The following is a 22,562-nucleotide window of genomic DNA, read 5'->3' as shown; positions in this document are numbered from 1 at the left end:
TGTATCACCTTCTTTGCTCGCTACCTCTGTTTTCCCTTTGTCTCTTGTCAGATCTGTTTGTTTGTTGCTGCTAGTGTGTTCCAGTCTCTGTGTCCCTGTGGTAATCTTTCCTGAGGTATCTGGGCTCTTGTTTAGTTATCCTGTTTTTTTCCCTTTTCTGCATTTTGGACTTCGTTTTTGCCCGCTTCAGTTTGAACTTCAAGTGTCATTTTTTTCTTCTTCCTTTTTTAGATACACCAAGATTTGGAATGACATTCCGCATCACATCAGAACACTATCATCCATCACATATTTCAAAAATGCATACATATAGCTCCTTCTTAACAATTACACTTGCACGCATTAATTAATCTGCTGGTGTATTGTCCAAGCCTTGTTTGCACTGTCCGTATTTGTCTAGCCCAGCTGATGTCTAGTATAAATGTATTTGTCCTTATGTAACTGTATTGTTGTTTTAGTTGTCTAAATTTGTCTTTCCATATTGATGTCCTGTACAAATGTCTGTCCCGACGTGCTGCAACCATGTTTTGTGTTTCTGCAGAACAGGAACCTGCTGAAAACCAGTTTTTAAACTGAGTCAGGCCCGTTTACATTGTAATGTAATGTTACTTTTTTACCTTTCCTGTATAATAAATATGAATGAATGAATAGATCCTTTTTGTGTTTGCCCTTTTTTTTCGGTTAAGAAATCCTCATCTCAACCTTTCGCCTGCCTGCCTGTCTTTGCGTTTTGGTCTTCAATTCCTTACACCGTCACACATAACAACCAACCATAAATGTATTCAGTAAAAGTAACATATCTACAATAAGACATAAATAAAAATATTTACAGACAAATAATGTAGAAGTGAGCGAGATTAGGTTACAAGGTCAGATTAAGTTAAAAAGATTGTTTCAATAGATTGTACAAATCTCTGAGTTGACTCTGGAAGTCAACAGGCTGGGGGCTTCAGTTAAACTTGTTAAAAAAACAGGTTCAGTTCATTTGCCCTATCCACTCCTCCCTCAATCCCACTGTCAGCTGACCAAAAACCAGTGATGGTTCTCATGTCATTCCACACCTCTCTTGCGTTGTTTTGCTAGAGTTTTTACTCCAGCTTCCTCTTGTAGTTATCTTTGGCCTCTGTTACGCCCACCACAAACAAACACAACTTAGGCTCAATGAGACCGTCAACATATTTAATACCAAACCCGACGAATTAGGTCAAAATTTATTTACAACTAAGGTTTTTTAAACCAAAACTATGAGAGTCTGGAGGTCTGGCCAAAAAGAACCAAAGAAGGAAGAAGCCTCGGACCCATCGGACCCAGAACTCCCCCCCTCCTAAACTATAAGCAGAAACTAACAAAACAAATCCACAAAACCTTATCTTCAGTTTCAGGTCCACCTGGATCTTTTTAGCTCCTCCCTATTACCAGCTCTAAAAGCCCTCTTCTTGCTGTTTAAAATGTCCTTCATGTCCCTTTTTTTACCCATGGTTTCATATTTGAGTAACAATGAGTATTTGTATTTTGTTTAATTTGTTTGTGAAAGATAATCTTATGAGTTAGGACCAGACATCCAATGGCCACAGAAGCTTGCCTTTAATTACAAACAATTATCTTACCTATATTTTATACTGATTAAAAACCATGTCACAAATGACTACTGTGGCAGTTTTTCATGCCTATATAAAAAAAACATATGCCAATACAATCAAAAATTAGCTAATCTTAGCATGCTAACACTCTAAACTAAGAGTGAACATGTACCTGCAAAACATCAGCATGCTATCATTGTGAGTATGTTGTCATGCTTGTGTTAGTATTATATAAGGAAGAAGCATGGCTGCAAACAGGTAGTCTTGTTGTTATGCAGACATATCATTACTGTAGTGTCTACTGTAGATGTTGCTTATTATGGCCATATCATTTTTATTCATGTCACATTTAAAGTGTTTAACACGGTTGCTACCACAGTGGTTTTTCTGTTGACGTGCCACAGAGGGAGTGGGCATCAGCTGTTGAGCACAAAAGAAAAGTGAGGGAGTTTGCCAGGTATAGGCAAATCTATGAGATCAAAATACTCAGATAACAGAGGCTGGGAGACTCGCAGCCACATTAAAACACACATTCTACCAAGAGAGGAAGTAGTCAAGTAGTCTGCTGATTTCACTGACCCAACTGGAGAGTACATCCTTCCCACATACAAACACACTCACACTCACACACACTTAATGCTTTGTCACTATCTTTGTCATTCACTTTATCTTGTGCTTTTCTCGCTCTTCGACCTCAACAGAAACTCACACAGATACACTGAACAAACACACTCAGCACCACTTTATATGCCAACCATTTACACCTAGCAGAGGCGCCTGGGATAGCTGTCCTGAGTATGGTGAGTACAACTTAACTGTCAACTAGAAGTATTTGAAATCACTTTTTAGATATAATAATTACTCTGGTGTACCTTGGCACGATGTTATGAAAGAATGCTTCAACACCTTCAAGTAGCCATTCATTCTTGTACCTATGAATTTGACAGTGTAATTTGTTTGAGGAAGTTACTGCAATGTATGATTAGAGATTATTATCTTAAAATGCATTCAACAGAACTTGGACTAAAAAGTCACTGTATCGATATGTGGGCTTTTATTAATCCTAATATTTAAGACACAAGATTATTTTAATATAATTTTATGTTTTTGTTTCATTTCTTTATATATATTGTGTAAAAGAGGAGCCACCATTAGGGTATTTTGTGTGTATGTGCGTGCATGTGTGTGGTTTTGTGTCATCTAGATTGTGTAAGACAACTTTGGCCTCCACTTTTCATTACATAGGTTCCTCTTTGCTTTGACTAAAAGATCTCTTTCTCTCATTCTTTTCTCTGCAGGTCATTTTGCTTTAAATACACTTGTGTTTAATAACTGCGTATACAACAGCACTAAAACTATACAGGGTAAATCAAATCTAAACCTGTGCTTATCCAGAATGTGTGCTGCCAGACTAGTCATACCTAGCTTAAACTAATGCAGTCTAACAGCCCTGCAATAAATCCTACCTAAACACTTTTTTACAGCTATACAGTTTCAGAAGACTAAAGTTTATGGTCACTTTGACCGCAGTTTGGGGCTCTGTTTAGTTGTGTTGCATTATTCTGAGAGGTCTTACAGGATTTTACAGAATTTATCTTTACGTTTCCAAAATGTCAACTGCACAATCATTTAGAGAAGTGGTAATTTCAACTGGTGGGACATGCAGTCACATCATGTCATGCTTGGTGTTAACAGGCTGCATAATAACACCACTGCAAAATGTTCGTGGCACCATTATAGTGACACTTCAGCCAAAGCCTGCATATTGTTGGCTAGTTTAATTTATAATAAAACATTGTATTTTATAAACTATTTGTAAACTACTAACTAAAGCTGTCAGATTCATGTGTTGGAAAACGTTGGCAGTGGCCTTCTCAACAACACACACAGTGTCACAGTGGAATAATCACTCGCTTCTCTATTGACTTGCTTCTCCAACAACACTATCTTCTCCCTTTTGGAGGGATAACTAACTGAATAGCTGCAGTGCTATATTTTGGATGATGGTTGGATAGATGAGTGGACAGTGGAGTCCAGTCTGCAAAGCTTCAAAATGTTCAAACAGTACATTTCTTTTCCCACAATATCTGCTTGATGTTACAAAAGCATGATTCACATTTTTTATGTTTTGGCAAGTTAAGGTTATGAAAGGATCGGTGTTTTCAGTATTTAAGCAAAACCATAATGTTTTACTACAACCTCTATGCTAAATGAGAAGGAAAAAACACATAATAAACATAATTTTTAGGAGACATGGTCGGTAGAAGATGATATAAGTTATACTAATAAGTTTGACTTGGCCTTTCATCATACTGAGATCATTCTGATTACAATACCATACAGTAGCTTCTTATTTTTTCTGGCAACTGAATGGTTTTGGTGTAAGTGTGACTGTTTTTACAATATTCTAACTGGGTTTTATTATATTATATTGTTATAAGATCTGATATTCACTGTGGTTTAACTTCCCATTTAGCTTCATGCAGTACATTTCTACTTTCTGTTGTACCGTTCTCCTCCCCCCCCCCCCCCCCCCCCCCCCCCCCACACCACACCAAACTTTCATGCTCTGCTGTATGAATAGCACGCTCTTATCTACACTTCCTGGTATGGTACTGACCCCAGTCATACCTCAGTCATGCCTCATTACAATAGGTGTGGCTGCTGCTTGGTCAGTTCATTTTACCACAGAGTACCAAGAGGTTTGAATGCATCCATTTGTTCCTCAGCCAAAGCAACACTATATACTGTATTTCTTTTTATAGACTTCTTTTCAGTGTAATAAACAATCAAATTGCATTAATACAGTTTAAATTATTTTGTTGCTAAGGATCATACATCCTCAAAACAGGCATAGCGTTAATATCCCTCTCTCTTCTTCAACAATACCCAACAAAAGTATTTTTTGTTTACCTACACTGAAGAATGTGTAAAACCATCTATTTTATAGTAATTCCTATTTAACATATTACAATTTGCTTCAACGTGTTGTTTAACCTTTATCTAACATTGTCTTTTGACATATCCTATTTGCTTTTTATTTATACCTTTTAATATCATGTGAAGAATTGATTTTGGTTCCCATTTCTCATCTTTGTATAGGCTACATTATCCAAATAATATAAATAGTTTCCATAGCATAGAAAAGAGCTTTTATTTAGGTAAATTAAGAAAACAATAGATTACAGGACATTCATTTAGTAGTTTATGAGTGGCCTAGAGAAAAGAGAAAAAACAGATACAACTACACACTAATTTAATTTGAACCCAATTTGGGTCAACCTAGCACTGACCCAGTACCCATAAGCATAAAAACCACTGGGTCATCGATCACACCAAAAATAAATAATTTTGACCCAGTATTTCCATTGGGTTATTCAGCCACACCAATATGTGGTTATTTTGAAACACAAACACAGTAACAATGTCATATTGATATACCTGTTGGGAGACCACAAACTGTGCAGTGTACTGTATGTATGGGAAAGCAGTGCTCGTAGCAGCAGATGTGTGTTTCAAATGTTTTTATGTCTATGACATAACATACTCCAAACAATGTTAATTTGTGTGTCCTTCCTGTGAATTGGATCTGCTTCAACTTTTTGAAAACTTTCAAATGGTTTTTTCTTGGCCCACGTTATGGCTTTCCACAAATCAGGCCAGTACTTTTTCCTCCTCAACTCCTTGGAGGAGGTAATGAGTAACCACGGCGAGAGCCGGAATTACATTCATTTGAAATGCCCTGATAGGAAGGTATTTTAAAGTTGTGCAACTTTTTGTTTCTATGTGAACTTTCATGTCAGATGCAGAATTTGTGAATTTTGTTTGCGTTTATTCCTCTTTTGCTTTGTCAAGCAGTTTCTGTTTTTCTTTTTAGGACTTTTGTTTGCTAAAGTCATTGTACATTCTAGCATGCACAGCACATCCAAATCTTATTTTTTATTCTGATTATTAACTCTACTTCTGATCCTCTTCCATTCTTTCTAGGAAAACAAAGCCGATGTAAAGGCCATGATGGCTCGCTTCCAAGCGAGTGGGGGGAGCACCGACGAGACTTCTTCCACGTCGGCTGGACGCATCAAACAACCCCTGCACCCCACCCTCTCATCTGGCCCGAACATACAGCCCAAAAAAAATGTACTAGAGAGCCTCTCAGGCAGTGCAATAAATATTCCTCCAAAACCCACTTTTCTAAAAAATACAGTATCAACTAAAAGTGACACAGAGGCACATGAACCAAACAAAGCAAAAGCCTTGGCTAGCCGGTTTGAAAACACCCAGGATGACACCAACAAAAAACCTTTCCTTGTTAATAAACCCTTGAAGCCATCTTTGCAGGCTCCTGAAGCTAAAGGCCCTCTACAGAAGCCCCCTCTCAGCAAGCCCTCCCCGAGCTCCACCGTGTCTGACCCCAAACCTGCCTTTCCTAAACCCTCTCCAGCATCCACCTCCAAGCCCAGCTGGATGAAAGAAGACAGTAGTGGAGGTTTACAACAAAAACGAAGCAGCAGCTTTGCAAAATTAAAGCAGCAAAATGAAGAATCTTCAGGAGCTGGTACGAACACTGCAAACACTCCGACAAACAGTTTTAAGCCGCCCCCCAACTTCAGGACCGCTCAGAATACCTTCAACAAAGAGTCGGATAGTGGTGTGAAAGCAGACAAAGCCAAGGAACCACCCCTCACTGCTACTAATTCAGTCTTTCCTCCAATACCATTAGCCAGTAAAAAACCTAGCATCAAAAAACCTTCGAAGCCTTCTCCTCAAACTAGCAGCATTATCAGTGACGCCACGTCAGGCCCCAAGCGTAACTCCCTCCCCAACAGTTTGGCTTTGGGCCCTGCTCCTGCCAAGCCCAATCGACCCCCCAATGTCAACCTGGAGAGCTTTAGAAGTGGTGCTGTGGCATCTGATAATGGTAAGTAGGACTTAATTAACAGTATTTTTGTTTTGTTTAATAGTGACACCACAGATGAACACTATTAATTATGACTGGAAGTAAACACTAATTCAGTGAGTGAATATACATAATAGTATTTAAACAAATCAATCCTCACTGTAGAGCAATGCATGACAAAGTTACATTTTAAAATGTAATCCGAAGCCCCATCCAAAAATAACAACAACTTCACACTCTCAAAGGTCTCAAAGATGTGTGATCCCACTTTGTGTCACACACAAATTCAAGCAGGCATTCTTCATTAAGATTCAGCAGAAAAGTTCTTGCTTTTACCTTTGCATGTTACAAAGAGCTCTGTTACATGTGGCCATTTGCTTATTCATCCCCTTTGGGGGTTCCTTTGTTTGTATAAAGTATAAAGAATGAATCAAATCTACTACTTCTGAATTGGTAAAGTTTGGGCCTTGAGTTCCGAACTGTAGAAGACACGTTACTACTGGAATGAACTCTAACACATTTAAAGTTAGAGACATTATTGGCGTTTTTCCATTACATAGTACCTGCTTGACTCAGCTGGACTCGACTCAGCCGCGGTGCCCCGTCCTCCTTTTTCCATTGCGGACTAGTATCGCCTCATGCGTGAGGCGAGCCGTGGCTGGTCGTCATAGCAGGAAACTGCCGTGACCAGAGGTGGGTAGAGTAGCCACAAATTTTACTCAAGTAAAAGTACTGTTACTTCAGAATAATATGACTCAAGTAAAAGTAAAAGTAGTCATCCAAATAATTACTTGAGTAAGAGTAAAAAAGTACTTGATGAAAAAACTACTCAAGTAGTGAGTAACTAAGTAACGTCTATTAAGCTGCTGTTTCGCACTTTTCCTAAAAGGTAACCAGGCTTTCACTATGAGGCCGGGGGGTTCCTCCACGTCTGTGTTGCCTTGGCGACATTCTTTGTTTTGCTACGACTGTAAGCTAACACGTCCCGCCCATAGATATATACAGTCCATGGTCCCGCCGCTGAGAACGAGTATGGTCATGTGACTGCACAACGCCGTTTGATTGGTGGAACACAGTCCCGTGGTAGAGCCTTAAGCGGAAGACTCTCTCTCTGTCAAAATAAAACATTAAAAGGAGACGTACGCTGGGGTAAAAACAATGACACGTAGAATACCACAGAGGTAAAAAGAAAAGTAACAAGCTCCTTGTAGCCTAATGTAACGGAGTAAGAGTACAGTTTCTTCTTCACTAATCTACTCAAGTACAAGTAAAAGTATAGTGATTTAAAACTACTCCTAGAAGTAACATTTTTTCAAAAACTTACTCAAGTAAATGTAACGGAGTATGTAACTCGTTACTACCCACCTCTGGCCGTGACCTAACGCGACACGCACCCAGAATGTCAAATGGGTGTGTTTTTTGATTCTCGGCATGCGGCTGTTGCCACAGCCAAAAGACAATTTTAGGTTCAAAAGAAGCTGGAGGCAGCAAAAAAACAAAAACAACGCTGGATAAACTATTTCAACACGGCGGGTTTGTTCAGGACACCCCTGTTTGTCACTAGCAGTGATGACGCAGTGAATAGTGAGGATTCTCTCCGACCAATCAGTAATCTGCAGGTTTTTGTGTCACCTAGTGGTATTGCCTCAGCTCGCTTGGAACCTTGACTGCGGTGGTACTAAAGAAAGTACTTGTTAGCAGGTACCAGGGACTTTTTTTCATAATGGAAAACCAAAAAAAGGCGAGAGTCGAGGCAAGTTGAGGAGGTACCATGAAATAGAAAAACGCCATTTGTCCTCTTGCAGTGATAGTGTCATTTGTGAGGACTATGTGCCATTAAGGAGACTGAGGACATTTTGATTTGGGGAATTTAGTGTTTTAATATCCTGATTCTTATGATCATAGTTTTATAGTCAATATCTGTAGGCTTGATAGAAAGAGTGTTATTTCTCCAACTGAATTATATTCCTAAAACTGTGGGGACCTCTTTGAAACATGAATTTGACATTCATAAAATGTACATATAATATATATTAACTGAAAAACATGAAAAAAAGAAATTAAACATTTCTTATGGGGATGGGGTTGCACTGCATGTGGAAATATGGACTCATGACCTCAGTAAATTCATGGCTACAATAGAGGTTGCTGATTTATCTGGCTCTAATCTTTTGGATATGTAATTTGTTCTCAACTCTCTGCTGCAAAATATATATTGACTTGAATTACTAAAGCTTACGTAAATCTAAAGTATAGTCTAAGTAGAGTCTAAAGTATACATTTAATTGATTTTTCTTTATAAATCTCCTTTCTATCTAATTCATAACCATTAAGAAGGCAACATACTGAACAAATGACTTTAACAGCTGTTGAATAGATTTTTAGTAGATTCTGCCAGTCATAAGGTAAGCACATGTGGCCCCACAGACAGGAATACTTTATCTGGCTGCATTCCCATCACTTGTTTTCACATTTGTTATGATATGTCTTTGGTCCCCCTGGTCCCAATCGATATGCAACAAATACACCAAATCAAACAGTACAATGGATTTCAACATAATGTTATCTAAACTCTCTGAAAGCTAAGCTAAACCAGGTGTTTGCTGTCAAGAAGATTTAATGGCAGATGGCCGTAAACAGTTTGCAGGTCTTGTTACAGTCAGAAAAAAGGGGTTCTTCATTTAATATTTTGTTGTCTCAAGTGCATTTTCTCTCTGTCTATTTCAGCGCTAATGTGGACAGACTTTTTGAATAAGTTTCAGAAGTGTGAAAATAACTTCACAAGTTTGTGTGGTTTCAGTGACTTTAGCAATGCGTCACCTGCAGTTGTTTTGCAGAGTTATCAAGTGATCAAGCAACAATAGAAACACCTTCTGCTTTTGCATGATAGCTTTTAAAATCAGTTACTTTTGGCATTTTAAGATATGTTCATGTAGCATTTGAAAATGCCTTTTGTACATCCTGTACAAAATTAGTGCATGTTGCACAGAAGCGGCTGTAAAGTTGCTATAGATAAGACACTAAAGTCACAGAAACACACTTGGTTCCTCTATTTCATTCGGCCAAGTTCCCTGTCCAGTTTCTGCTTTCTCCTTCCTCCTCGCAGTCTGCTCTGACAGCCGAGTTTGTTTTACCACATGAGGAAATAAGTTCCAGCAAACAGGGACAGTTTTGGGTGAAAGGCTTGGTTTTTAGACACACACCTGATCTGGATAGATTTTTAGACAGAGGTAAAGGATGGCTGTTGGCTGAAATGCAGAAGACCAAAAATAACAGTTTTGATGTTGTTGTCGCTTCATTTGATTTCTTTACTGTAAACTTTAAACACAGTTTGTGAATCAATTACCGGTACATTAATTAAAGTACTATACTTATTTAAAATTTTGCTACTTTATAATAATTCTACTCCTCTGCATTACAGAGGTAGAATTTCTACCAGACTGCAAAGTATTGTAATAAAATGAAATCCTTCAACTCTATATAAAGTAGTAAAAATCAGCTCCACCAGTGGAAAGCTGCTTACACTGTAATGCATTGCTGATCATAATTCAATAATATAAGATATAACACTGACAGGGGTTGCATGGTGGTGCAGTGGTTAGCACTGTCACATCACAGCTAAAGGGTTGGAGGTTTGAACCCACTGGTGGGCTTGGGTCCTTCTGTGTGAAGTTTGCATGTTCTCTGTGTGTTGGCGTGGTTTCTTATGTTTCCCCACAGCCCAAAGACATGCATGTTAGGTTCATTATTGACTCTTAATTGCTTGTAGGTGTGAATGTGAGCATAAATGATTAATAACTGGTGACTTGTCCAGGGTGTACGCCACCTCTCGCCTGATGTCAGCTGAGATTGGCTCCAGCCCCCCTGACTTTCCACTTTTGAAAACTCTAACTCAATTTTTCTGATAATTGATTTTAAACACAGAACGTGTACAGTAATGGAGTATTTTCACATTGTCATATTGTTTGTTGGGGCATGTCTGACTTGAGGTTTCTTTTTGCATGGGCAACCACACAATTTACCCCTCTGGGGATTGAAGAAATTATCTATATATCTATTTATTTATTGCTACATATACAGTCATTGAAGGGTAAAGCCACTTACAGTAAATTGTCTATTTTAACACCATGTGTTTTGGTTACAGGTCCTGGCACCTTAAAGAAACCCATTCTCCCAACTCCTCCGGCTTCTCACCCCAGTAACCATAGCAATCAGGTGACCCCAACTCCCCCTCCGCCCGCACTTCCTAGTCTGCCTCCACGACACCCTGGAGCGATGTAAGCCCCACATTCATGCACACACAAACACAGTTACAAATGTACATGCAGTGTCCTCTGGATAAAGCTTCTCCAGTTAACAAGAGGTAAATCCTGACTGTCCTTTTCAGGATCCAGCAAGATGAGGTCTATGATGATGTTGACGAATTTGAGAAGGCTCCTCCACCTCTACCACCTTCTTCAGGTTCAGTAATGTTCACTATTTGATCAAATGTGATGTGGCATGACCATGCGGCAAGGCATTTCTGTATTTACCGCCACAGGAAGACAGAACTAGACTGTGTGATGCTGAACATGACCCACATACATGGAAGTATAGTAGCCAATATATCTTGGCTGTGAATAGTCTTACTGTTACCAACTTATTATCTGGGTAATTTGTATATGATATACTATATGGCTAACACTGTGCAGTTTTTTGTAGTTTCTATCAATAGCTGTCAAGACTGTCTAGTTTAGTTCTCATTCTGTAAAACTTAAACACATAAATGTTGTTTTACATTATTCAGAATGTATAGATACATTTTTTGAGAAACTCTATAAATAGCCAGTAAAAATAGCCAGATATGAAGTATGAGTTGGATCATGATGATCGTAGCAATTCCACAAGGATCAAAATATCTTGTAATGTGGATTTATTGTTTCTCTTTAGGTCATCCAAGTCAGAGGGCAAAGGTGAGACATGCTGATTTACTATTACATAAATACAGATTTGCATGCAGTTACATGTGCAGGTGCAGACACAATAAGATCAGAACATGCATGTGTGCTCATGAAGACGCTAGAGGGGACATTTACTCCCAATTTCTTTTAAATTTTCAAAGTGAACAACTGACTAGTGCAGCACTATTAACCTTATTTAAAATGTGATTGTATAGGCTAGTTTTTTACTAAATTGAAAGTGACATCTTGGACTACAACTACAACAGACTGAACTGAAGACAATCGCATCAGTGCTGATCTCATGCCGGATGTAAGGTTACGCATTCACTTACTGATGTACATATCTTAGGAAGGAATGAACAAACTGCAGTCAGTCACAACAAATCTTTAAACTTAACCAAAGTCTTTCAATCAGCAAATTGATTTCCTAATTTCTACCTCTAAAGGGGACGTGACTATTGCATTTAGGGGTGCAGTATGTAGCAGCATGTAGTGAAAACATACAGCAACAGCACAGTAAGTAAATAAGCAAGAAAGAAAAGATGAGTACTGTAAATGACAATACATTTTGTGTGGTAAGTATATGTTAGATTGACCTCAGAACAAAGTACCAGGGATGTGTGAATGACAAATGTTGGATCGGTGCATTTAGGCCCTTTGCAAAGATACAGCAGTAATCCCAGTAGAAATTCAGAATCTGAACTACATGTTGGAAATTTCTGCGTATGCAATTGTAAAGAGGTACAGTATACGAAAAATAGAAAACAATATTGAATAAAATATGCATTATATATAATATAGCCTATATATAGACTATATATATATAGTCTTTATATATAGTCTATAAGTCTTTAAAAAGGTCTGCAAAGGTGAAAAGGATGATACAGTATGTACTGTATGAGGTATGAAAATGAACTAATTGCTGCTGAACTAATGCTGTGTTTACTCGCGTGTTCTCCGGCCCAGGAGGAAAATGATGACAATGATGACGATGGAGAGATGTATGAGGATCTTGACGAACGATGGTGAGAGAGTGTTTCTTTACCTGTTTATCCAACACACTGACTTCAGTGTTGTACTTCAACATATTTAACAATTTACTGAGCACCCTCACTCAAATCAAGTGTTGGTTTTAATCCCAGTGCAGCTGTGTTCTTGTCTAACTTCACTAACACTACTCTCTGGTGGTTGTTTTGCAACACTACAAGAAGTCGTTCATTCTCACTCGCATGGACTTTCAGTTGATGAATTGTGTTTCTAGTGTTGTTTGTGTTTTGCACTTTTGGAAAAGCCTGTCAAGTGATGTGCTGCAAATAAGCATAGGCTAAGATACTATAATTGATTCCGTTATAAGAAATGATCCCAATTAAATAGATTAACTGGGTATTTTTATAATGTAAGATAAAGTATGCTTTTGTATTTTGTCACTGCCAATCGGTCATGTTGACATTTCATTTAGATTACTTTGATTATTTTCATAATGACATTTATTTAGCTGTCCTCTTTCTTAAAACATATGCTGTGTAATCTTAGGAGCCACATTTTGCCAGTGCATTTGTTTATCAATCTGTCACAATTTTATAATTTACTATCTATTATCAACTCTCTCTCGATCCCAAAAGGGAAGCGGTCGAACAAAAACAAGAAAAGAAGAAAGACGAGAAGGAGAAAAAAAGACTGGAGGCTGAGAAGAAGGAGCAGAAGGAACGTGAGAAGAAGGAACAAGATGCCAGAAAGAAGTTCAAAGTGAGCAAACGAGACTAAATATGAAGCTAGACCCTTAAAAATTGAGAAATACATTGTTTTGTCAAAAGCATGTCATATAAATAAATGTAACAATCTCTTCTTCTTTTTTGTCTGTTTGTGCACGGCTGTGTGTGTGTTAGTTGGTTGGTCCCCTGGAAGTCGTCCACCAAGGGAAAGCTCGGGTGGATTGCCGAAGCACTAAGACTGACCTTGCTCTGAAGCAGGGACAAAGCCTGGACATCATTCGTGTCCAGGGCAACCCAGAGGGAAAATGGTTGGGACGGACGGAGGATGGATCCAGTAAGTTCACACATGTAATCCTGATTGGTCTCATTTATCTTCACTTCTTCATGTTTGCCTTTGCTTCATCTTTCACCTGGCTTTTTCTTTTTGGCCAGTCATCCTTCCAGTCCCCTCTGCAAAAACAGGATAAGACTTTTATTAAATGTCTTATTTAAAACAAAAAAACTTTTATGACTGAAGAAGCTGTTAACTAACAAGGAATTATGGCGAAGGGGTGGAATTAAATACTTCCTCCACTACTTTTTGAACATAAAAAAAGTTTTTGTATTTATTATTCATGTATTTCTATTCTTTTAGTTTGTGTAACTTTAGTTTCTGTATGGCCGTTTCTGTTTTCTTTTACATGTTTTTAATACATTTCAATCAATCAATCTTATCCTTATTATCGTTTATTTTTTATATATTCACATTTTTGTGAAATCAACTAAATATTTAACTTTGCTCTTTGTTTCTTACAGTTGGTTACGTGAAGACCACGTCAGTGGAAATTGACTTTAACACTCTGAAAAGTCATGTTCAGCAGGCGTATGACCCTGAAGTATACGATGACATCGATGTGGTGTCTCCTGATAACAGGTACTGAATTATATATTCTAACTCTCAGTTAGTTTCACAGATGAGTTGCACTTTTGTGAGAATGGAGACAAGTGAAATCATGGGAGCCACTATTTTTTTCTCAACACATCCATACAGACAGTAGTTGGAAATATTTAGCAATTGTCCTTGCAAAAAATCAAACCTTTGTCAGCTTGATATACCCAATGGCACCCAGTACTACAGTTCTGACATATTTAGGAAGCTTTGTTGTTGCAATGTTAATATCACATTTCTCTCTCTCTCTCTTTCTCTACAGTGGGATAAAAAGACCAGGAGGTATGCATAAAACTTCACAATATTATAAGTCATTCATTACACGTAGTTATAATCTTTGCATTCAGTTAATGTCAATGTTGTTTCACAGAGTTAAACATGTAACTATTACATAATGTACTTGCTGTTTTCCTGTAGTTGTTCTACCCCCGCTACCAGGAGACGAAGGAGAAATATATGATGATGTTGTTGATCCAAACCTGGACGTCAGGTGAGAACTGATTTGTTTAAATGGGTAAATTGAAAACGAGTACAATATGCTTGTGATGGATACACAGGAAAGTAAAAAAAAAGTAGAAAAACAAGTAAACAGAAAAAGAAATGCAGGTTTTTTTTCATCCTTGGTTGGCTCTCTAGTCCAGACTCCAGGTCTTGCACTACGAAGCCTCGTGGCTTCCTGTGGATGTTTGACCGGAACAGACGTCTCGCCAGCAATAAAGAGTAAAATACACTCAGTTGTAAGACCAATCATTTACTGTCCACTGTTGTTAATCCCTAATCTTTCAGCTGTCATTCCTCCCTTTTAATGTTTAAACAATTCCTCTCAGATGAATTTGCTTTGTGATGTTGATTTTCTCCCCAGACCAGATCACACCGAAGGATGCTAATTGACAAACTGAAATCAAAGATTTGTTTCTATGATTACAATCAGTGCAGCTGATCTATGACTTTACTCATCTTCTCGAGACATTTGCATGACTGTAATTGATTTATGACTGTTGACTTGATCAAAAAATCAGGGCACCATCTGCCGCTAACACCCTCAAGTATACTAACTAGTATGATTTTTCATTTGGGCTGCTTTGAATTAGCTTTGAATTTTTTACATTGTCATGATATAAATTATGTAACATTTTGATTTTTCTTGATTTTTCTACCAGAGTGCCTCCACCCAGCCAGTTTACTGCAGAGGGGAATTCAGGTATCACTCACTGTAATATGCTACCATGTAAAAAAAAATTCTCTCTCTCTCTCTCTATATATATATAGCTTAAACTTTTTAAACCTCACTAGACAAAATGCTAACTTCTCTTTATATCCTTTACAGCTGACGATTGTTTTATGTAGTCTGATTAAAATGTGTCTGCTCTTAATGTTAGGTGTCTTAAAGTAAAACATTTTCACATCACTGACTTCTTCTTCCACGTGTTATCACAGATCAGCCAGGCGCAGCAATTAATGAGGAGATATACGACGATGTTGACTCTCAAAATGTGCCTCCCCTTCCTCCCATCAGCAGGTACATTTGCATCAATCTTAAGACAAAATAACCTTACAATAACGTCCATTCAGATCCATTTGTTCAAGTGTATTTTCAAAACTGTTAGACTCTAGACATATTGTGGTTGACCAACAACAACAAAAAAGTGACCAAAGAATCGTTTGTTTTTGCTCTCCAGCCTTCCACCCCTGAAAGTCAAAAGCAAGACTGAAGAGATGGACCCAAAGAAGCAGAAAAAGTTTGAGAAAGAGGAGAAGGACTTCAGGAAAAAGTTTAAAGTTTGTTGCTCCTTAATGTCTTTAGGCATGTTTATCAGTTACCAGGATCCCTGCTGAAAAACTTAGAACAGTCCAATAGCGCAAAAAAAATAAATAAAACAGCTGCTCTCCAATTTAAAAGCTACTACTTTAAAAGCTAATACTTCAACAACTATTTGAATATAAATTCTTTAGGATATTAGGTATATTCATCGTAGTGACTATAAGGTCAAACTCTCCTAATAACTGTTTATTCTTCATACGTTAAAAACTAAGATGCCATCATCAACAGGGTTTTTCATACAGTTATAGGACGTAGGTGCAGCACCCGGGACGTTTTTGGCAGCACCTAAGTTGAATGAATGTAAAATTAATGTGAGCATCAAAACTAACTAAATGATCCTGAGATCCAATGGTTGGAGTTGATCCCCAGTGGACTTCTTTACCAAGTTTGTTCTTTAAACTGTTTGAGTGTTATTTATTTATTGTCTGCTCTAGCATTTCTCATGTTTTTAGACACAGATACGGTGACAATAATGGTCCAAAATTATGTCAAATGACATTCTTTTGATTGAAAAACATTCTTGAGTGATTTAGGCCTACCCATAACCCCCTTCGCCAAATATGCGCACCCGAATCTTTCACCAACCCTGGGAAATCTGACCAAGAACGTAAAACTAAAATGTATGCACAGTCCCAGTATTGATGATGTAATTCTCTTTCAGTATGAGGGTGAAATAAAGGTGCTGTACCAGGTGACCATCGAACCAACCCTTACTAACAAGAAGTGGAGTGTGAAGGAGCTTCCAGTCAAAGCAGGAGAGACACTGGACGTCATTGTTAAAGCCGTGGATAACAAACTCATCTGTCGGAACGAGGAGGGCAAGTGTGAGTATCTCCTGCTTGTTATGGTTTGTGTTTGCAAAGACAAAGAAACAATCCATGTGATCAAGGTTTCTACACTACAGCTTTGTCATTCTTTGCACCACAAAAGTGGCCCATTCCAAGTCTAAAGTCTGTCTGTGTGTATTTTACAGTTGGTTATGTTTCGACTGGCCACATTGTAACGGAGTGAGTACCACAAACATGTACTCACACACACACACACACACACACACACACACACACACACACACACACACAAATAAACTAACAAACAAACACACTGTCTGTACTGATAGTTTCCTTTTTGCGTTTACAGCGATGGTGATATCTACGATGATATTAGAGATGGTATGTTTTCACTAAATCTTTTCATCAGTTCATACAAATATGTAATATCCACACAGTTGACCTAAATCACTATTTATAATAGAAATAACATTTCTAATCAATGTTAAATTTTTCTTTTCAGATTGCATCTATGACAACGATTAAAAACCTCCTGCACTAGGTGTATTGTTTTACACTGATACTGTTCATGTTATTTATTATGTCTGGAGCTGCTTTTGCTTAGCCTGATAATCAGACCAAATTATCATCTTTTCCTTCATTATGTGTCAACCAGCATTTGAATCTGGAATCAGGCTAGCTTTAGTTATACTCTGAACAATGTGATCCTTTCAAAATTGTATTTCTTCAAACAACAACAAAACTATTTTATGGGGTAGCAGCATTTTAACAAAGTGGGAAACGTTTGTTAGAACAACAGTATTTGGAAATCTCCACAGCACTGTACATGTTTGTTTACATGTCTACTGTGTTTTGCATTTCATTTGAATAGCTACATGTTGTTCATATCTTGCTATTTTGACTTTTCCTTAATGCCCATGGTATAATACTGTACATTGCATTGCTACATGTAAACTAACTCTGATGTCTTTGCCCCAAGTTCTTGATTCTGTTTCAGTGCCAAACTTCCTCAATAATACTGTACATTATGAAAATGCAATTTCAGACAAAGAAAATGTGTGAAATGTTTGATTTTCTCTACACATCTTAGTTTGTAAAAGCAGAATTGGTATAGAGAGAGTGCTCCTGTTGTATGAATATATCTCACTATAACAAATACAATACACAGTTGTGTGATGTTTGTAAACTTGGGTAACTTGTGTGCTGGTGTATGAGATGTGTGAGGATGAAGGAAGATCATTTAACTGGACTTTTTTCCAGTTCCCCTTCGAGGGGAACTCGAACTGCGTCGGTTACGACACTATGGGCATTCCCATAGTGTTGTAATCGACGCAGTGTCTCGTTCCCCTATCTCGGGGAACAAGGGTTACATACGTAACCCGAGACGTTTTTCAGTTTCCAAGTCAAAAAACTCAGCAGCAAAAAATTTGCAACTCCTGAATCGTGACCTTCTTTGTGCAGCTTCTGTGTAAGAGAGGAATCAGCAACATCTAGTGGAAGCCATCAGGAACTACAACAATAGCAAACCACTTTTTGCTGTCAATTATGTTATTGATTCAACACTATAGAGAATAGAGATACGACTTAAGAATAATACATGGTATATCTACCCAAACTTACTAAGTTTCAACTTACATGAAGAGCTTAAACAATTAGTTGATTACTTAATTGCTCGATCAACAGAAAATAAATCAGCAACAATAATAATCAAAGCAAAAATGCAAACAATTTTATGAAGGTTTTTTCTAGCTTTTCTATGTTTTCATATCATTGCAAACTAAATCGTTTTCAAAAAAAAAAAAATCTGAATACAGAAAACTGTGATGGACATTTTTTGTAAAAATGTCTTGATTAATTGAGAAAATAATCAGCAGATCATACATTTAAAAATCATATTTGGTTGGATGTTTAGTTGTGTCCACGGCTTTACCAAATGGAGGTGGTGACCCAGTTGAGGTAGAAGCCCCTTGACTGACAAAACAAAATGAAGACCACATCAGTGACATCTAGGCTACTGTAAACATCACATGAATGAATTCAGGGGTGCCAATAATTGGGGGAAATGCTAGGCTAAAAAAAATTCATAAGGTCCTGAAACATGCACAGGATTGTTTCCACTGTTTTCTAGCAGTACACCTGCATGACTTCCATGCAAAAATGGTATAAATTGTATTTCTTGCATTTGCAATATTGCCCATATCTGAGCAGTATAACTGGCCGGATTCTTTTATCTGGCAAAATCACTTTTTATCACTTTAAATTAATGTGATAAATGTTCACGTTTGAGTAACGATGTATTTATTTAGCTAATTGTGCATTTCTTTGCTAACTCTGTTTAGGCATCATTACCTTGTGAAGCGGGAGTCCACTCTGAAACTGTCTGTTGCTTTAGGCCATTGTTTGGAGTTAAAAATAAAGAAGAAAAGAAAAAGCACTGGAAATAATATTTATTTCGTAAAAATTCCGTTTGGCTAATATGCAGCTCCGGTGGCTAAAATGGAGCCCCAGTGGTTTTAACCATGATTAGCTCATGGCTGTATTAAGCATAGACAGTTAAAGACATTAGTATTGACAGAACGGATTTTCTTTAACTGTCTATGAGATTAACAGCTAGCTAGAATACTTCCGCCCCCCCGGACTCGGACCGGAAGTCACTTCCTCGCTTCGCCATGGCACCTCCAGTCGTAGTGTCGCCGCTCATCAAGGTAAGGTTAATATTATTAACACATTATTTGACCAGAATATTGTCATTGATGTTATTTATTACATTCAAAGTGAACAAATTAATTTGAAACGAAAGATTTTTTTTTTTTTATATGTGCAGCTATTGGTGGACTGGCCGTTAATGTCAGTTGCTATAGTATCATGTTAGCTAGACCTTGTTTGCTAGCGATGACATTGACAGGCTGTTCAGGTGAACATTTACCAACATCTGTGTAACGCTAACTTACATTCTGGAGCTTCTACGTCTGTCTAATGCAAAGTTTGTGATTATGGCTAGCAGTGTCATTTCAGTCACCATCTAGGTTGCCTACTACCGTTAACTAGCTATCTAGCTAGATGACGTTATCCGGAATTAAGGGTCTTAGAACAAGTAGCTGAACTTCACCCCCATCACGTTAACGTTATTTTTGTAACGGTGACCACATTCTGGGTAACGTTATTGGTAAAGACAGAACCGTAACAAAAATTCAAGGTTAGCACTCTCAGCAAATACTGTTTAAAAGTTGGTCACATGAGCTGCAGTGGTGTTGTTATATATTGTATTATTAACTATCTATAGCTGTTTTGCTCATATGTCGTACTTAGTTAGGTTAGCTGGTTCGTAAAAGTTGCTTCACTAGTTAAAACGTTTGAATTGCTTATTTCAGACGGCCAGGTGGTCTGCTCTGCTGCTAGGCGTGTTCTATGGGAAACAGCGGTTCGGTAAGTTCATGTCTGCGCATGCGCCAGTAGTGTTCCTCAATGTCCGAACTCCAAGGGCAACAGTCAGACAGAAGGGAGTGACTAGTAAAGTTCCTTTCATATAAATGTTTTTAATAGTCTTATGTAGTCCAAAAAACATAAACCAGTGCCAGCCCACGTGAACTATAAACAAATCTTTTCCAAAGAAATACATACATACATTAAACAGTCCTTGTATAACTAGTAAAAAATAAGAAAATCCATCTGTCTGACCAAGGCCTGCTCTGACCTTTTTTAAAGTATATGAAACTTCTATAATTATACTGTAACTGTACTTCTTTCTACCTTTTTATTGTGTGCTTATGATGCTGGACTCCTGTCGTCAGGATATTTTGCACACTGCGCAGAGCTACAATAAATGTTCCATGTTTGTTTTGAAATAATGATTGATTGTGTGTTTTTTCTTGTTCAGATTACCTAAAGCCCTTTGCTGAGGAGGAGAGGAGGGTTGAGGAAGTGGAGAAGAAGGCCAGAGAGGAGCAGGAGCGCATCTACAAACAACTGTCTGAAGGTAAAACAGGACCGCACTCTTGGTTCCTTCTGTTTAACTGTTTGTCACACAAACATTACTTTTATTGTTTATTAAAATGAGGCATCCCACATTTCAACATTATATCCACAAAATGTTATATTAACATGTTTTACGCTTTTCTCTCTCCTTTCTGCAGCCAATTCTGACACCATCCTAAAATGAACAGTCTCTGAACCTGTGCAGTTATGTTCCAAACTCAATAAAAACAAAACCTATTTTTCATGTAATCAGTTATTTGTGTTTTTTGTGGGGGTTTCCTCTTCATACTAAAATAGCAAATCAAACTAGTTAATATAATTTAATCAAGAAGATCTTCTTGAAAACCGTCACTTTTCAAAGTTATTCTTCCGGTGTAGTTAGTGAGTTGCATGTAATACAGAAGTGTGTGTGTGTGTGTGTGTGTGCGTGCGCGTGTCCTCTAGTAGGAGATTAGCCATGGTTGTAATCCTGGCCTAGTTTAGCAGCAATCCCAGGATTGGGGTCAGGACCACTGACTAGTAGTAGAAAGTGCAGTGTGGACAGACATGTTTCCTCAATACTTGTGTGTTGTGTAATATTGTAACCTTCATTATGTACTCTACAATACCTCATAGCATTATATAGTACACGCATGCTATTATAATTGTAATGGACAAGTGGCAAAATAGATTATTTAAACATTCCATGTTGCTACATGTAACTTAAACAAGTTAAACTAGTTTCCTGTGGTGTGGTGAGTGTGCTTAGTTGGTGAATAATGAGTTAAACCGTAATTAGTATCAAGTCATTTTAGTTTGTAAGCAAGTCTCAGTAAGGCAATCAATTAATTCACTCAGTTAACTCATAAAATACATTTGCTTTATTTGGATTATCATTGTACACATGGAGCCAATGAGGCAAGCTTTGAAATACTAACCATGAAATAAATTGAAGTCTTGTTTATTTAAAAATCATTATGGGTTAAGGCAATTATTGCCTAATATATGGTTACCTCTGATACATCCACTTTCTTTCCAGTTGTGGAATACTTGTAAATGAATAAATGGAAGCAAGCATGATAAAAAAAACAAATTTCAGTCATTTAAGGGGATAATAAATGAATTGACTTCACATTTGCCAGTGCTTACAAATCACACTACAGAAAATAAGCCTCTATATTTCAACTAGAAAAATATATTTCTTATATTTACAGGGAGGAAGTATGTACAAGTCATTCCAAGAAGCTGTTCTTTTGTCTCAAACAGCTCTGTCTGCAGAATGTGTTATTGCAGATGCCTGGTAGTCTAGTGGTTTGCACGGTTGCCTCACAATAGTCCTGAATCACCAGATCATTGACCTGATCTCTTTATGTGGAGTTTGCATGTTCTCCACGTGTGTGTTCCATTTCCTCTCACATCAAAACACATTGTCAGCTATTATAAATACTATCATTGCTTTTGTACAAGACACAGGCCTCAGAACTGAAGTTAGTCCTCAGTTGGTGTGCCCGGGCTGACCGCTGCTCCTCTTTAGGACGGGTCCATTGCAGAGAAATAATGAATGGTAACTTTTTGCTAAAGTTGGACAAAGATATTTGTTTCCTGCTACCATATTATGCTTAAAAAAATTACCACTGAGGTCCAATTATTCAGTTCATAGTAAAGTTGATCTGATCTGGAACCAACTAATTTCCAGAGTTTTAAAATGCTCTTATTTAATAAGACATCTTTAATTGTAAATTCATAAAACATAACATTCTCAGCTATTCAGATGTATGTACAGTATGAAGGCATCATGAGTAAGCAACTACAGGCTTGTCTGCAGACAGTTAAGCTAAATTTCTAAGCTGTCGCCTTAAATAGTCATACTTTTTCACAAATATCTTTTGCTGTAGCAGTCTCAAGCTTGCCATCTACCTTTGGCTCTGTAATCAAGGTAAA

At 37.7% G+C, this 22,562-nt stretch overlaps 1 protein-coding gene and 1 long non-coding RNA gene across 6 annotated transcripts in view; one reads left to right on the top strand and one right to left on the bottom strand.

Annotated features, from left to right (window-relative positions):
- Positions 1-2,112: 2,112 nt before the first annotated feature.
- The window catches only part of fyb1b (FYN binding protein 1 b), a 34,597-nt gene continuing 14,147 nt past the window's right edge, over positions 2,113-22,562 (top strand). Inside the window, exons 1-19 of one of the 5 annotated variants that reach the window (XR_004335540.1) lie at positions 2,113-2,380; positions 5,568-6,498; positions 10,622-10,754; positions 10,865-10,938; positions 11,407-11,429; positions 12,384-12,442; positions 13,040-13,163; positions 13,304-13,463; positions 13,925-14,042; positions 14,320-14,339; positions 14,475-14,547; positions 14,694-14,777; positions 15,218-15,258; positions 15,495-15,576; positions 15,737-15,836; positions 16,541-16,703; positions 16,853-16,886; positions 17,017-17,048; positions 17,170-17,421. Coding sequence is in view for 4 of the 5 variants with exons in the window: in XM_032538975.1 (XP_032394866.1) it covers positions 2,378-2,380; positions 5,568-6,498; positions 10,622-10,754; positions 10,865-10,938; positions 11,407-11,429; positions 12,384-12,442; positions 13,040-13,163; positions 13,304-13,463; positions 13,925-14,042; positions 14,320-14,339; positions 14,475-14,547; positions 14,694-14,777; positions 15,218-15,258; positions 15,495-15,576; positions 15,737-15,836; positions 16,541-16,703; positions 16,853-16,886; positions 17,017-17,048; positions 17,170-17,192 (2,277 nt within the window). In the remaining variant the exon portion in view is untranslated. Of the gene's footprint in view, positions 2,381-5,567; positions 6,499-10,621; positions 10,755-10,864; positions 10,939-11,406; positions 11,430-12,383; positions 12,443-13,039; positions 13,164-13,303; positions 13,464-13,924; positions 14,043-14,319; positions 14,340-14,474; positions 14,548-14,693; positions 14,778-15,217; positions 15,259-15,494; positions 15,577-15,736; positions 15,837-16,540; positions 16,704-16,852; positions 16,887-17,016; positions 17,049-17,169; positions 17,903-22,562 lie in introns of those variants that run through there. The other 4 variants (XM_032538977.1, XM_032538976.1, XM_032538975.1 and 1 more) reach the window with 4 other exon arrangements.
- Positions 6,705-18,428, bottom strand: LOC116703909 (uncharacterized). The gene is made up of 3 exons (XR_004335541.1): positions 18,198-18,428; positions 7,307-7,321; positions 6,705-6,715 (listed from the first exon to the last, which is right to left on the bottom strand). It is a non-coding gene; the product is annotated as an uncharacterized LOC116703909 (long non-coding RNA).

Source organism: Etheostoma spectabile, chromosome 16 (assembly GCF_008692095.1).
Source record: "Etheostoma spectabile isolate EspeVRDwgs_2016 chromosome 16, UIUC_Espe_1.0, whole genome shotgun sequence".
In the NCBI taxonomy this organism is placed as follows: Eukaryota; Metazoa; Chordata; class Actinopteri; order Perciformes; family Percidae; genus Etheostoma; species Etheostoma spectabile.
The sequence above is the reverse complement of the archived record's forward strand: the minus strand, read 5'-3'. Positions and strand labels throughout refer to the sequence as shown.